Source organism: Musca vetustissima, unplaced genomic scaffold (genome assembly GCF_032173495.1).
Source record: "Musca vetustissima isolate MV318-11 ecotype Yass unplaced genomic scaffold, APGP_CSIRO_Mvet_v1 utg95897, whole genome shotgun sequence".
In the NCBI taxonomy this organism is placed as follows: Eukaryota; Metazoa; Arthropoda; class Insecta; order Diptera; family Muscidae; genus Musca; species Musca vetustissima.
Window position 1 is genome coordinate 28,523 of NW_026882904.1, and position 16,202 is coordinate 44,724.

General features: G+C 34.7%; 2 protein-coding genes across 2 annotated transcripts; both read left to right on the forward strand.

The window, feature by feature from the left end:
• Positions 1-6,720: 6,720 nt before the first annotated feature.
• On the forward strand, positions 6,721-7,425 carry LOC133329619 (uncharacterized). Its single transcript, XM_061538091.1, has one exon. It carries the CDS (start codon positions 6,721-6,723, stop codon positions 7,423-7,425), a length of 705 nt encoding a protein of 234 aa, XP_061394075.1.
• A 2,196-nt stretch (positions 7,426-9,621) lies between these two features.
• Positions 9,622-10,179, forward strand: LOC133329618 (nematocyst expressed protein 4-like). Its single transcript, XM_061538090.1, has one exon. It carries the CDS (start codon positions 9,622-9,624, stop codon positions 10,177-10,179), a length of 558 nt encoding a protein of 185 aa, XP_061394074.1.
• Positions 10,180-16,202: the final 6,023 nt, after the last annotated feature.

Genomic DNA, 16,202 nt, shown 5'->3' on the forward strand with positions numbered 1-16,202 from the left:
TGAAATCGGTTCATTTTATATATAGCCCCCATATATATATTTGGGTCCGATTTTAGGTAAATGGTGCACCTAACACCTAATGTTTGTCCGATTGACACGAAATTTTGCACAACGAATCACATTGAAACTAGAATGGCGTTTTTTATACCCTTCGCCATACTGTGGTACAGGATATTATGTCCTTGTGTATATGTTTGTAACAGGCAAAAGGAAACGAGATAGACACATGGTTCCTTTTGAGAATATGCATAGAATCACATTCTAAGTCGATTTATGCATGTCCGTCCGTCTGTCTGTCCATGTTAAATTGTAAACAAAGTACAGAACGCATTTATGATCCGAATTGGATGAAAGTTGGCATAGGAAAAAATCGGTTCAGATTTAGATATAGCACCCATATATAGTTTCGTGCAATTTTCCGTAACTGCGTTTTGTAGAAATGCAGGCATAGCCCATATATATTTTCGACCGACTTCATGTTAATTGAGCCCCAAATAATCAAGAGATCTCCGGTCTGCATTTGCAGACATAGTTTCCATAAATATTTCGAACGGGTGTCTGATTGAGATTAAATTTTAAACAGTGCGGCATAACGAATTGCGTGTATCAAGTGTGCTATAAATAGATTTACAAAAATTTGTCGCATTTTACGCAAAGAACTATACATCTGCCCGCCTGATGTGAAATTTAGCATAGGTTGGAGAAAGGCATATGGATTGATATCATTCGGTTCACTTATAGATAAAGGTCACATAATTAAGCTAGTTCAATTTTCCTCGAAGGAACATTGACAGGAAATTGTTGGGATATATATGTAGAATATACCCAAAGTGGTGAAGGGTATCATATAGTCGGCCCAGCCCGACTTTACTACTATCCTTACTGGGTTAAAAATATTTATTCTCCAAGGAGTTGTAGAAAAATAGAAAATACTATTTCCTACACAAATATCATTTTGTTGGTATATATGGACTTAATAATCCTATGCACAATGCAGATACCAATCTGTACAAAAATATTTAATATGCGTTGACACATTAATCCGATGCGGAGAACAAATCTCACAACTCGACATCATTAACAGAAATCGCTTAAAATAAACTCGCCCCATTGTTGCATCAGTCAGAGAATGTGATGCAACGCATTGTTAACATTGCAACATTTTGGCTGGAGTTCAATGTACAAACTTGCAACCGAAACGTTGTTGCACTTGTGATGTAGCTACTGCAGCAGCAGCTGCTGCTGTCGTTGAACCAAAAAAATTACCGCATACAAAACAAACAAAATTCATGGAAATTTATGATGTAATTCTTCTCCGGCTATGTGCTGGCCATAATATCAGATATTTAAGAGAATGTTTTCTTTGAAGATAATAATTTGGTCATATGTCGGAAGAAAAATGTGTTTGAAGTTCGTTAATAAATTATATTATAGGGATCCAAAATTTGTCCCCATCCAATTTTTAATTTATTTAGAATCGGGTTTTTTCAACTCCCTTTGAAGAATGCTCTCCTTTGAATATCTCCTATATGATTTTCCCAAATAGACTTGTTCTCTAAACGCATAACTTGCTTTTAACCGTCGCAAGTCTTCGAAAACATACTTACATACATTGTAAGAGTGTGTGTGTATGTAACGAATTTTCATTCATGTTTTCGATCATCACATAGATGCTGACCGACAATAAATAAATCTCCGTTGATGCAAATCGAAGGTAAACTACATTGAATGCGAAGAAGACTTCGCCATAATTCAAGTGGATCATCAAGTTGTTGAGATTGTAATGGTTTTTATGTTAACAAATTAATAAGCTTATTAAACTTAAATATGATTAACTATTATCGTTTAAGTGGGGTAAGAAGATTTGAGATGCTTAGATTAGGTTGAGATGTACAATTATTTCAAGAATTGGAAAATCGGAACAAATAACGTTTGAGAAAATGGTCATATTAAGAGATGCCCTCAAATTATCTGAAATTATCTAAAAACCAGTAAGGAAAGTAGTAAAGTCGGACGGGGCCGACTATATGATACCCTTCACCACTTTGGGTATATTCAACAGATGAATCCTAACGGATGTCGCATTTTCGAAGGACCTGTAAAATGAAATCGGATCCATAAGCATGTCATTCTGAAACCTATACCAAATTTGTCATTTGGTCAGATATAGAGTTGCTTCTAACAATGCACAATAGGTAATTTGCCCTGTTTTTGAGGCAAAAATCAATAACGGCCGTGTTAAACGATTTTTTGCCTTTTTAAATGATTTATATGTACATGAGAGAGAAAACGCAGATTTCCACAGTAGAAACCGGATATAACGAACAACGGTTATAAGCAACTACACATATAACGAACAAATCTAATTCTTTCTCAGATATTTTCATTAGTTTGTGTAAAATTGGACGAAAATATATATGTAGAAGCTATATCTAAATCTGGACCAATTTCAACGAGAGATTAATTCAGAGATTAATTTATATTGACTACAGTTCATGGGTCTATGTCCTTCAGGGGTATAATATAAATTTTATCATTTTTCACACAAGGGTCAGGACAAATGGACATTTGTCCTGCTAAATATTGACCGATCTTTATCAAAACCGGCATGCTTGTTGTTAGGCCCGATCCCCTTCTTCATTTAAAAATTCGATGTTTGGGACATAATTGAGGTATCTGGAGCGACCAGAAAAACATCAAAAATTAAATAGTTGGTCCATTTTATCCCCTAAATATTAACCGATCTTTTCCAAAAACAATAGGGGTCTTTATTGGCCAGAACCCATTCTACACGCAAAATTTCGTTACCATTGGTCCATAACTGTGGCCTGTATCGTGTTTACCATGGACAGACGGACGGACACACATGTCTAGATCGACTCAGCTAGTCGAGATATGATAGGTATACATAAAGGCTGGTCTAGGACCAAAATTTCGCGGCGTTACAAACTCTTGGGGCTGAGTCGAAACTCGACTAGCTGAGTCGATCTAGACATGTGTGTCCGTCCGTCTGTCCATTATAATTTGTAAACACTATATAGGCCACAGTTATAGACCAATCTTCACGAAATTTTGTTGTGATAGATATAGCTCCCATACAGGGTATTATGTCTTTGTGTATATGTTTGTAACAGGCAAAAATAATCGAGATAGACCCATGGTTCCTTTTGAGAATATGCATAGAATCACTTTCTGAGTCGATTTATGCATGTCCGTCTGTCCGTCCCTGTATTTTTGTTAACAAAGTACAGGTCGCATTTATAATCAGATTTGGATGAAATTTGGCATAGGTCACTTAATTGGCCCAAGGACGAACCCTATTGAAATCGGTTCACGTTTAGGCATAGCTCCCATATAATTGTACCCCCTAATTTTCGGTATTTTGAGGTTATTTTGCGCGTTTTTTAACTGAATTCGCTGAAATTTGGTACTTTGAGTTCTTATTGGGTAGCAAATATCCCTAAAAATTATAAATATAGGTCAATTCGAATTCGCCGAATTCGCTGAAATTTGGTACTTTGAGTTCTTATTGGGTAACAAATCTCCCTACTAAAAATTATAAATATAGGTTTATTTTTTCGGATAGTCCCCATATAAGGGTACCCCCATTTTCCGGTATTTTGGGGTTCTTGAGCTCGTCTTATGACTGAATTCTCTGAAATGTTGTACATTGGGTTCTTATTGGGTACCAAATTACTCCACTAAAAATTATAAATATAGGTCCAGTTTTTCTGGTAGTCCCCATATAACGGTACCGCCAAATTTTTGGTATTTTGGGGGTTCTGATCGTATTTTTCGACGAATTGACTGTAATTTGGTACGTCGAGTTCTAATTAGGTAGCAACTCTCTCCACTATAAATTATAAATGTAGGTCCATTTTTTTCGGGTAGCCCCCATATAAGGGTACCCCCAATTTTCGGTATTTTGGGGCTCTTGAGCGCGTTTTTCAACCAAATTCTTTGTAATTTGGTTTTTTGTAGTCGTATATATCGTAACAAACATCCCTCCCAAAAATTATTAATATTCGCCCCATTTTAGGGGTAGTCCACATATAACCCCCTTTTTATACCCTTCACCACACTGTGGTACAGAGTATTGTGTCTTTGTGCATACGTTTGCAACAGGAAAAAAATCGAAATGGACCCATGGTTCCTTTTGAGAATATGCTTAGAATCACTTTTCATGTATTTTTGTTAACAAAGTACAGGTCCCATTTATGATCCGATTTGGATAAAATTAGGCACAGGTCACTTAATAGGCCCAAGGACGAACCCTATTGAAATTGGAGAAAATCGGTTCAGATTTAGATATAGCTCCCATATATATTTTCATCCGATTTTAACTTATTGATGTACCCAACTCCCAATAGTGATCCGATTGAGACAAAATTTTGCACAGAGTATTGAATTAGGTCTAGATAGTTATATGCCAAGTTTTGTTGAAATCAGTTCAGATAGCTCCGATTTATAGTTTCGTCCGATTTAATGTAAATAGTGCACCAAACTCCCAATAGTTGTCCGACTAAAGCAAAATTTTGCACAGGGTACTGAATTAGGTCCCGACTGATGTATGTAAAATTTTGTTGGAATCGGTTCAGATTTAGATATAGCTGCTATATATAGTTTCGTCCGATTTTATGTAAATGAAGCTCCATACTGCCAATATTTATCCGATTGAGATAAAATTTAGCACAGAGTACTGAATTAGGTCCCGACTGATGTATGCGAAATTTCTATATCTACAGGATATTGTAGATATTAACATGTCACCCACAGTGGTGAAGGGTATCATATAGTCGGCCCCGTCCGACTTTTGAACTTTCCTTACTGGTTTTTTGTGTGTTTTTCGAGTCGATCTATACGCCAGAACTGAAAGTCGAACATTACAACACAAGCCACAGAGAAGGGAATCTGAACAAGTAATTAGAAGGGCTGTACGTAATCTTAGTAATATTTGTTGACCTCTAGTCGGTCAAGAGGGTGCAACTATCACGAAATATTACCCAGGCTCGGAATAAAAATCCACAGAAAGTTAGAGTTCCGTGGTAGTTGTGTAGGGTATCGTATGGTATACAATGGTGCACCAAAGAATCCAAGTCTCCCCGATGGACATGGAATTTTTCACATTTTTCAAATGTCCTCTAAAGATGATATTTCTGTCCACGTTATATCTACAGGATATTGTATAGATTAGCATCCATTGTATCTACTCAAAGTGGTGAAGGGTACCATATAGTCGGCTCCGTTCGACTTTTAAACTTTTTTTTTTGGGTCGTCCGACTTTGGCCTTTGTATTCATATTTTTTAGTTATCATTATAATTATTTTTCGGAGAATCCATTTTCATTCACCCCAATACGGAATTCCCAGAAATCAAAAACAATAAAATATTCGGTAGAAGCTGTCGCACTTATCACTTCAACAGGCATACACTTAAAACAAAAAGAAAAACATATTAATACAAAATATGTCAGATTTTATTTAGAATTCTAATAGTGGAATTAGTGACGCAAGCTTTTTCGAAGTTTTCACTCTACTACTGAATTTCAAGAATTCTTGTGAAGATTATGTCGCACGTATCATTTAAACTGGGCACACGTTTTCTAATCAAAAATCATAAAAAACAATTGAAAAATATGTAACATTGAGACCAACACTGATAATGCTTAGATTTATTTTTAAAGCCGCCAATAGGAAATAAGAAAAATTAGTGATACGAGCTTATATGTTTCGAAATTTTGTATAATTTTATGGCTTGGACAATTCTACCTTATTTGAGATATTCACCGCAATGATTCAATTCGAGAGTTTTCTCTCTGATAACATTTTTCTTCTTTCGAACCAATATCCATTTTCGATTTCAACAATTCCACAATTGATTTGTTTATATCTAATACCATTTTGTTTTCTTTATATATAAAGTGTACAATACATTGTTATAATTGTAAATTATTTCAATTTAAAAAAGTGTACCAACACCCGATTCTCGTCTTACAAAAGAAGTTGGACAATGCCTTTAATTGACCTTGACTTTGACATAATGCAAACATATCAATTAGAAACTTGGAATTTATTATTGCACAGGGAGAAATATTTTTAAAAAATTCACGCCTTATATTAGGATTGGAAAAATATTTAAAAATAAAAATCCACGACCTAAATATTAACCTATATTTACCAAAAACAAAATGGGTCTTCCTTGGCCAGAATCCATGCTACATACAACCTTTCGTGAAGATTGGTCCATAGTTATGGCCTGTATCGTGTTTACAAATTATAATGGACAGACGGACAGACACACATGTCCAGATCGACTCAGCTAGTCGACAAATGCGATCGATGTACTTAAAGGGGGGGGGGGGTCTAGGACCAATATTTCGCGTCAGCAAATTTGAATATTAATTTCTCTCTGTGTTCACAGATTGTGTTATCAATGTCTTTTTTAAAGCAAGACATCTACCATCAAGTACCATGATCCCAGCATTGTCACCCTGGCCTATGCATTCAAAGCATTTTCGGTCTTCAATCTGTTCTTTTTTGAGTCATCTTTCATAGATGACATTGTTGCGCGTTATCCTGCATATCGAAACGAAAAAGAAAGAAAAATAAAAACATTCTTTAAAGCTTAGCTTTTGACTACGTGTCACACATTCATGGTCAGTTCGGAGTCGTTTCTTCAACAAAACAGACGTCCCGGAGAATTCAGATTACAATAAACACAATGAACCGTTTTAAATGGTATTTAAGTGTACTTTTGGTTACGGTCTTATTTATGGGTGTACGGGCCTATAGTGACTGCCATAGTGACAGCGATATTGACAACGATAGTGACAGCTATAGTGACAGCGATAGTGACAACTATAGTGACAGCGATAGCGACAGTGATAATGACAGTGGTCGCGCTAGTGACAGCAGCGAAAGTGGCATGGGTCGCAAACCCCAAGGAAAGGCACCACCGGTGGTGCCTTACTATAGTGACAGCGATAGTGACAGTGGTCGCGGTAGTGACAGCAGCGAAAGTGGTATGAGTCCCAAATACCAGGGAAAGGAACCAACAGCACCGGTGCCTTACAGCAGCGAAAGGGGTGTGGGTCGCATATACCAGGGAAAGGCAGCACCGGTGCCTTACCCCCCTGGATATCATTACAATCATCCGGTTTATGAACCACAAGCGGCTCCACCTCCACCCTATGGCTACCCGTATTATCAACAACCACCAATGCCCTATTATTATGATTATCAACAGGCTCCACCACCACAACCCATACCCTATGATAATCCTTATCCATATGGTACTTATTATAATCAACCTCAAGGATATCCTGGTATTCCCGTTGGCAGTAGCACTATTAATCATTCGTTGAAGGTTAAAAAAGAATATACGGAATATGGTCACCACTATCGTCCCGATGGACCAATAATTTAATAATCATTATTTGTTATAAAAGCGGATTTGTATAATTCAATAAAACAAACGGATGTTTTTAAAGCAACAACAAAACACGAATATTTTTTCAACCACTATCCGATCAATAGGCGTGGATTTTTTTAAGAATATTTTTTTCAACTACTATCCGATCATTAGGCGGGGATTTTTTAAAAAGATTTTGTTCAATCACTGTCCAATAAACAGGCATGGATTATTTAAAAAAAATTTTTCAACCACTGTCCGATGAGAAGGCCTGGGTTTTTTAAAATATTTTTCAACCACTATCAGATCAATAGGCGTGGATTTTTTAAAGAATATTTTTTCAACCACTATCTGATTTTTTTTAAATGTTTTTTCAACCACTATCAAATCAATAGGCGTGGATTTTTTAAAGAATATTTTTTCAACCACTATCTGATTTTTTTTAAATGTTTTTTCAACCACTATCAAATCAATAGGCGTGGATTTTTTAAAGAATATTTTTTCAACCACTATCTGATTTTTTTAAATGTTTTTTCAACAACTATCAAATCAATAGGCGTGGATTTTTTAAAAATATTTTTTTAACAACTATCTGATCATTAGGCGGGGATTTTTTAGGAATCTATTTTTAACAACTATCTGATCATTAGGCGGGGATTTTTTAGGAATCTATTTTCAACCACAATGCGATCATTAGGCGTGGATTTTTTAAGAATATTTTTTCAACCACTATCAGATCAATAGGCGTGGATTTTTTAAATAATATTTTTTCAACAACTATCCGATCAATAGGCCTGGATTTTTGAAAAATATTTTTTCTACCACTATCAGTTCAATAGGCGTGGATTTTTTAAAAATATTTTTTAAACCACTTTCAGATCAATAGGCGTGGATCTTTTAAAGAAATTTTTTCAACCACAATCCGATCATTAGGCGTGGATTTTTTAAAAATATTTTTTCAACCACTATCCGATCAATAGCCGTGGATTTTTTAAAAATATTATTTCAACCACTATCAGATCAATAGGCGTGGATTTTTTAAGAAAATTTCAGGAGGACTATCAGATCAATAGGCGTGGATTTTTTAAAGAATATTTTTTCAACAACTATCCAATCAATAGGCCTGGATTTTTTAAAAATATTTTTTCTACCACTATCAGTTCAATAGGCGTGGATTTTTTAAAAATATTTTTTAAACCACTTTCAGATCAATAGGCGTGGATCTTTTAAAGAAATTTTTTTCAACCACAATCCGATCATTAGGCGTGGATTTTTTAAAAATATGTTTTCAACCACAATCCGATCATTAGGCGTGGATTTTTTAAAAATATTTTTTCAACCACAATCCGATCATTAGGCGTGGAATTTTTAAAAATATTTTTTCAACCACTATCAGGTCAATAGGTGTGGATTTTTTTTTTTAATATTTTTTCAACAACTATCCGATCAATAAAATTTAAGATCGTTACAAAATATCATTCTATATGAAATCTCCTATTGTATATATATTTATTTCTCTCGGTGTTCACAGATTGTGTTATCAATGTCTTTTTAAAGCAAGATATCTCCCATCAAATACCTTGATCCCAGCATTGTCACCCTGGCAATTGAAACTGACAAGACTTTGTATATGTATATCATAATTCAATTTTAATTTCGTAAAATATGCTAAGTCGCATTATTATTTTTGTGCCGTTATATGGAAGCTATAACAAAACCTAAATTTTTAAAACGATTTTTAAACCCCCTTCTTTTAATTCGTTAAAAATGTCCTCATTCAACAGAAAAACAAAACATTGAGTTCCAGCCATATTAATCACATGTGTGTCAAATATCAAAAACACGTTATAGAACCTTAAATTTATCATTTTGTCCTCAAAAAATGTGTGGTTTCCAAAACCACACATATTTCAATAATGCTACTTAGTCATCTTTGCATAACCTTGATGATTCCCACATACACATTCTGATACGACATGATACGTCCCTATGCGTTCAAAACATTGGCGATCTTCAATCTGTTCTCTTTTCTTTTTAGAATCATCTCACATAGATGACATTGTGGCGCCTTATCATCCAGATCTAATCGAAAAAGAAAGAAAAATAGTAAGATTCTTTAAAGCTTAGCTTTTGACTAAGTGTCACATATTCATGGTCAGTTCGAATTTGTGTCTTCAACAAAGCAGACGTCCAGGGAGAATTCAGATTACAATGAACCGTTTTCAATGGTTTTTAAGTGTACTTTTGGTTACGGCCTTATTTATGGGTGTACGGGCCGATAGTGACAGCGATAGCGACAGTGATAGTGGCAGCGGTAGTGACAGCAGCGAAAGTGGTAAGGGTCGCAAATACAAGGGAAAGGCACCACCAGCACCGATGCCTTACTATCCCCATCCTGGATATCATTACAATCATCCGGTTTATGTACCACAAGCTGCTCCACCACCCTATGGCTATCCTTATTATCAACAACCACCAATGCCCTATTATTATCAACAGGCTCCACCACCACAACCCATACCCTATGGTAATCCCTATCCATATGGTGGTTATTATAATCAACCTCCACCACCAGCAGCACCCCAACAACCTGGAGTAGTACCACCAAATGGACCAGCTCCAGGTCAAGCAGGCCCCCCAACTCAAGGACCCCAAGGATATCCTGGCATTCCCGGTGGCACCAGCACCATTAATCATTCGTTGAAGGTTAACAAGGAATATAAGGAAGATGGTCATCACTATCGTCCCGATGGACCAAGGAGTGAATAATCATCATTTGTTATAAAAGTGAATTTTTACAAATTAATAAAACAAACGGATATTTTTAGAAGCAACAAAATAATTGAGTAACTTTTTTTGGCAAAACGTATTAAAGAGGAAGGGACAAAGATCGTTATTGGGTCAATTAAATGAGCTGTACCACAAAAAACTCGAAATGGTTGAATTTGTTGATTATATTTCTTCAAAAATATTTTTTTCAACCACTATCCGATCGATAGGCGTGGATTTTTTAAGAATTTTTATTTTTCAACCACTATCCGATCAAGAATATTTTTGTAACCACTGTCCAATCAATAGGCGTAGATTTTATTAAGAATACTTTTTCAACCACTATACGGTCAATAGGCGTGGATTTTTTAAAGAATACTTTTTCAACCACTATCCGATCAATAGGCGTGGATTTTTTAAAGAATATTTTTTCAACCACTATCCGATCAATAGGAGTGGATTTTTATGGATTATTTTTCAACCACTATCCGATCAATAGGCGTGGATTTTTATGGATTATTTTTCAACTACTATCCGATCAATAGGCGTGGATTTTTTAAGAATTTTTATCTTTTAACCACTATTCGATCAATAGGCGTGAATTTTTTTAAAAAAATTTATCTTTCAACCACTATCCGATCAATAGGCGTGGATTTTTTAGGATTATTTTTCAACCACTATCCGATCAATAGGCGTGGATTTTTAAGGATTATTTTTCAACCACTGTCCAATCAATAGGCGTAGATTTTTTAAGAAAATTTTTACAACCACTGTTCAATCAATAGGCGTGGATTTTTTAAAAAATTTTATCTTTCAACCACTATCCGATCATTAGGCATTGATTTTTTAAGAAAATTTTTTCAACTACTGTCCAATCAATAGGCGTAGATTTTTTAAGGAAATTTTTTTAACCACTGTCCAATCAATTGGCGTAGATTTTTTAAAAATATTTTTTCAACCACTATCCGATCCGATTATTTTTATACCCTTCACCACACTGTGGTACAGGCTATTATGCATTTGTGCATATGTTTGTAACGGGCAAAAGGAATAGAGATAGACCCATAGTTCCTTTTGAGAATATGCATAGAATCACTTTCTTAGTCGATTTACGCATGTCCGTCCGTCCATGTATTTTTGTTAACAAAGTACAGGTCGCATTTATGATCCGATTTGGATGAAATTTGGCACAGTTCACTTATTTGGCCCAAGGACAAACTCTATTGAAATTGGAGAAAATCGATTCAGATTTAGATATAGCTCCCACATATAGTTTCGCCCGATTTCATGTAAATAGTGCACCAAAGTCCCTATATATCATTCGATTTGCACGAAATTTGGCATAACGTACTGAATAGAGCTTAGAGAGATGTCTGCCAAGTTTCGTAAAAATCGGTCCAGATTTAGATATAGCTCCCATATATAGTTTCGCCCGATTTCATGTAAATAGTGCACCAAAGTCCCTATATATCATTCGATTTGCACGAAATTTAGCATGGCATACAGAATTCAACCTGGAGTGATGTCTGCCAAGTTTCGTGAAAATCGGTCCATATATAATTTGCCCGATTTCATGTAAATTGTGCACTATATATCATTCGCTCCCATATATAGTTTCGCCCGATTTCATGTAAATTGTGCACCAAAGTCCCTATATATCATTCGATTTGCACGAAATTTAGCATGGCATACAGAATTCAACCTGGAGTGATGTCTGCCAAGTTTCGTGAAAATCGGTCCAGATTTAGATATATCTCCCATATATAATTTGCCCGATTTCATGTAAATGGTGCACTATATATCATTCGATTTGCAAGAAATTTGACATAACGTACTGAATTGAGCCTAGAGAGATGTCTGCCAAGTTTCGTAAAAATCAGTCCATATTTAGATATAGGTCCCATATATAGTTTCGCCCGATTTCATGTAAATGGTGCACCAAAGTCCCTATATATGATTCGATTTGAACGAAATTTAGCATGGCATACAGAATTCAACCTGGAGTGATGCCTGCCAAGTTTCTTGAAAATCGGTCCAGATTTAGATGTAACTCCCATATATAATTTCGCCCCATTTCATGTAAATGGTGCACCAAAATCTCTATATATCTTTCGATTTGCATGAAATTTGGCATAACGTCCTGAATTGAGAACAGAATTATGTCTGCCAAGTTTCGTGAAAATCGGTTCAGATTTAGATATAGCTCTCATATATAGTTTCGTCCGATTTCATGTAAATGGTGCACCAAAGTCCCTATATATCATTCGATTTGCACGAAATTTAGCATGGCATACAGAATTCAACCTGGAGTGATGTCTGCCAAGTTTCGTGAAAATCGGTCCAGATTTAGATATATCTCCCAACAGGGACGTACGCAGAGGGGCGGCCCGGTGGGCATGAATTTTTGTTTGCAACAGCGAATTTTTTCGTTTTGCACTACCGGGCCCTCCCCGAAATGAAATCCTGTTTACGTTGCTGTCTCCCATATATATTTTCGTCCGATTTAATATAGAAGGTGCATCAAAGTCCCTATATATCTTTCGATTTGCACGAAATTTGGCATAGCGTACTGAATTCAGTCTGGAATGATGTGTGCTTAGTTTCGTGAAAATCCCATTGTAATAAACGAATGACATGCTTATGGATTGATCTAAGTCGTTTAACATTTAGCTAAATATCACATATTTTAGTTCATCCAATTTCATGTTAATAGTCCTGTTTAATATACTCTTAGTGGTGAAGGGTATCATATAGTCGGCCACGTCCGACTTTACTACTTTCCTTACTGGTTGAATTTATTTCCGTTCAATAAACATAGATTTTCGACAAAATATTGTTTACAACAACTTTCAGGTCAATAATCAATAATGTGTTTTTAAGAAAATATTTTTTGAATCTCTTTCCAGTACACAAGCGCGTTCTTTTATATAGTTTCCAAGACTAATATCCCATTAATAATTGTGGAATTTTTAAACAAAATATTTTTTAAACTAAAATATCAATTTTAAAGTAAGTAGAAGGGTTTCCATTCAAAATTACACGTTTTTATTTGTATATCAATATGATTCATTTATTAAATTTGATTTGTTTTTTTTTTTAATATTGTAAACTTCTTAAATTAATTTTTTTGCTGTTATTAATTATTTTTTTTCCTTTGCATTCATTCATCATTATCGATTTCATTTAGATTTAATAGTGTAAACAAAGTGTGTGTTTTTTTTTTCTTTTATTCATATATAAATTTTTTCTCATATATTATTACTATTTTTATTATTATATTTCGTTTTGCCGTTTTTTTATTTCAATTGGCATAAATAAGGAACAAATGAAGACAAAAAGAAACACAAGTCTTCAGGTTTTTTGTTTAACTAAAAAAGAAAAAACAATAGGAAGGAAAATAGAAAATAAAATCATTTCAATTTTTTATTTATTTAATTCAATTTCATTTGTATTTATTTAAAAATAATAAATAATATATATATTTATTTTTTACACAGACACAAAACAAATTCTTATCATAAAAAAAACAAACAAATACGTACACATACACAAAAAATAATATAGTTTTACTCTTAATATTCAATATTTATATATAAAAAAATATCTTAATAGGTTTGTTTTAAATCGATTATAGTTTTCTTTTATATTGTATTTTTAGAAGGATTTTTTATAAACCACTACAATGATTGGTGAGAGGAGGTTGTATTATTAGAATCGTGTTTGCATTGCATTAACCTGGGGGCTGGGTATGCGGCAGTCGTTAATGGTCAATATATTTTCATGAATGTCCTCAATAATTTTTAAAATTTCTAGAATATTTGTTCAGCCACTATCCGATCACTAGGCGCGGATTTTTTAAGATATTTTTTCAACCATTATTCGATCATTAGGCGTGGGTTTTTTAAGAATATTTTTCAACCACTATCTGATCATTAAGCGAGGATTTTGTTAAGATAATTTGTTTATCCACTTTCCAACCATTAGACATAGATTTTTCTAGAATAGTTTTTCAACCACTATCCGATCACAAGGCGTGGATTTTTCTAGAATATTTTTTCAACCACTATCCGATCACAAGGCGTGGATTTTTCTAGAATATTTTTTCAACCACAATCCGATCACAAGACGTGGATTTTTCTAGAATATTTTTTCAACCACTATGCGATCTTTAGGCGTGGATTTTCTAGAATATTTTTCAACCACCATGCGATCTTTAGGCGTGGATTTTTCTAGAATTTTTTAACCACTATGCGATCTTTAGGCGTCTATTTTTCTAGAAATTTTTTTTTAACCACTATGCGATCTTTAGGCGTGGAGAATTCGTCTAAAGCTCGGATAATAGAGCTGGATCTTCATATAAGGACTTTGGTCAAAATATTGTCCTGATTGCATAGATGTATGTCACAATTCGGGAACACTAATTAACAGTCCCTTTGGTATAAAAATTCTGGAAAATCCTTCAAGACAACGAATATGGAGTCGTTTCTTTTATATGCGAGCTAAATGAAAATATGGACCTAAATGAGTCATTGTTCTGCAACGTTAAATGTTAGCCTCCAAAAAACCGCCATGGCAAATTTTGGTCATTTCGGTAGGAAAATCTTACGAAAAAATCTTCAGAGTACCCAAAGTGTGACACTATATGTATAAGGAACATAAGAAGTTCGAAAAGAACTAATTGCTCTACACTGGAATTCTCGCTTAGTGGAATTCCAATCTCACGTACAAAAGCAACACCCAATGAGACCTTTACAGAAAAGGAAGTCGGCAATACATCCAGATCCTTTCAAAGTGGCGGTGAAATCACCGAATCCTCTGATGTACTCCTAATAGCATTGAAAAATTATGATCATACCCATAACAAAGACCTTAACAAGGAACGAAGCCGACAACACATTCACATCCTTCAAAAAAGTGACGGTGAAGGCATGGAACCTTTTGATGTATTTCTATTAGCATCGACCTCTTCGAAAGCTGTCGAAAAATTATGACCATATCCATCTCCCAGCCAGTGGCTATGAAAACGATGTGAAGAATGTACCACTGAATGAAGGAAACTTCGAAAAATTCAAACCTAAAAATATAGTACCGGATGATCAAATTAAAATAATTTGTCTAACCCGTCGGACACATCAGTGACTGTCCTACGATCACAGACAGACTACCCACTGTGATGGAGTAAACGATATCAACTGCAAAAGTAAGGAGTTCGTTAAATATTTTTTTAAGGCGTAAAATTTTTAGGTTCAATGATGGACCAAACAATATTTTTTGTCTGTATATCTTGTCGCTCTACAGCCCACCCGATCATCACGAAATTCTACATGATGAAAGGGATCAGACGGATATTTTTGATGATTATCGGTCAACAATTAGATCCATTTTCAGAAATGGGTGTAGATTTTTGTGTAAAAATTATGTCAAAATATTTACAAGGGTCTACATATGCTCATATTTTTAATTTTCCCGAAGAATGAATTCTGGTCAACGATCGCAGATCCGTCAATATATAGCAGTCAACAAATTGGACCAAAAGCTGTATTTTTGACCGCTTTAGAGGCCACTTATGATACGAACATCACATAATTCTACGTCGAAAAAAGAGATCTGAAATCAGGCATTTGATGATCATCGGCCAACATTTAGCGGGATCTAGACTTTTGTGTATCAAAATACTTCCAAGGATTTACATATCCTCATATTGTTTAATTTCAGACGAAGAAAGAAGTATAGTCAACGTTTAAACATATCTGTCTTTAATCGGTCAACATTTAGTAGGTCGAGAGAGTTGAGTACTGTTATATAACAAAATATGGGGAAATTGTCAGAATTTAAGAATAGAAGTTTATTCCCGTGGTAGTTGTGTGGGTTACGATATGTTCGGTACGACCGACTATACTGCTCCGCTTATTGGTTAAAAATATTTTATGAAAGACTTTGACTTTTTGTAATCAAAAATGGGTGGAAATATTTGTAAAGAAATTTCAGAGAGATAAGTTTGAATTTTTTAGGAATAATTTTTT

Coding starts and splice junctions, on each gene's coding strand:
- LOC133329618 (XM_061538090.1), top strand. CDS start 9,622: ATGAACCGTTTTCAATGGTTTTTAAGTGTACTTTTGGTTACGGCCTTA.
- LOC133329619 (XM_061538091.1), top strand. CDS start 6,721: ATGAACCGTTTTAAATGGTATTTAAGTGTACTTTTGGTTACGGTCTTA.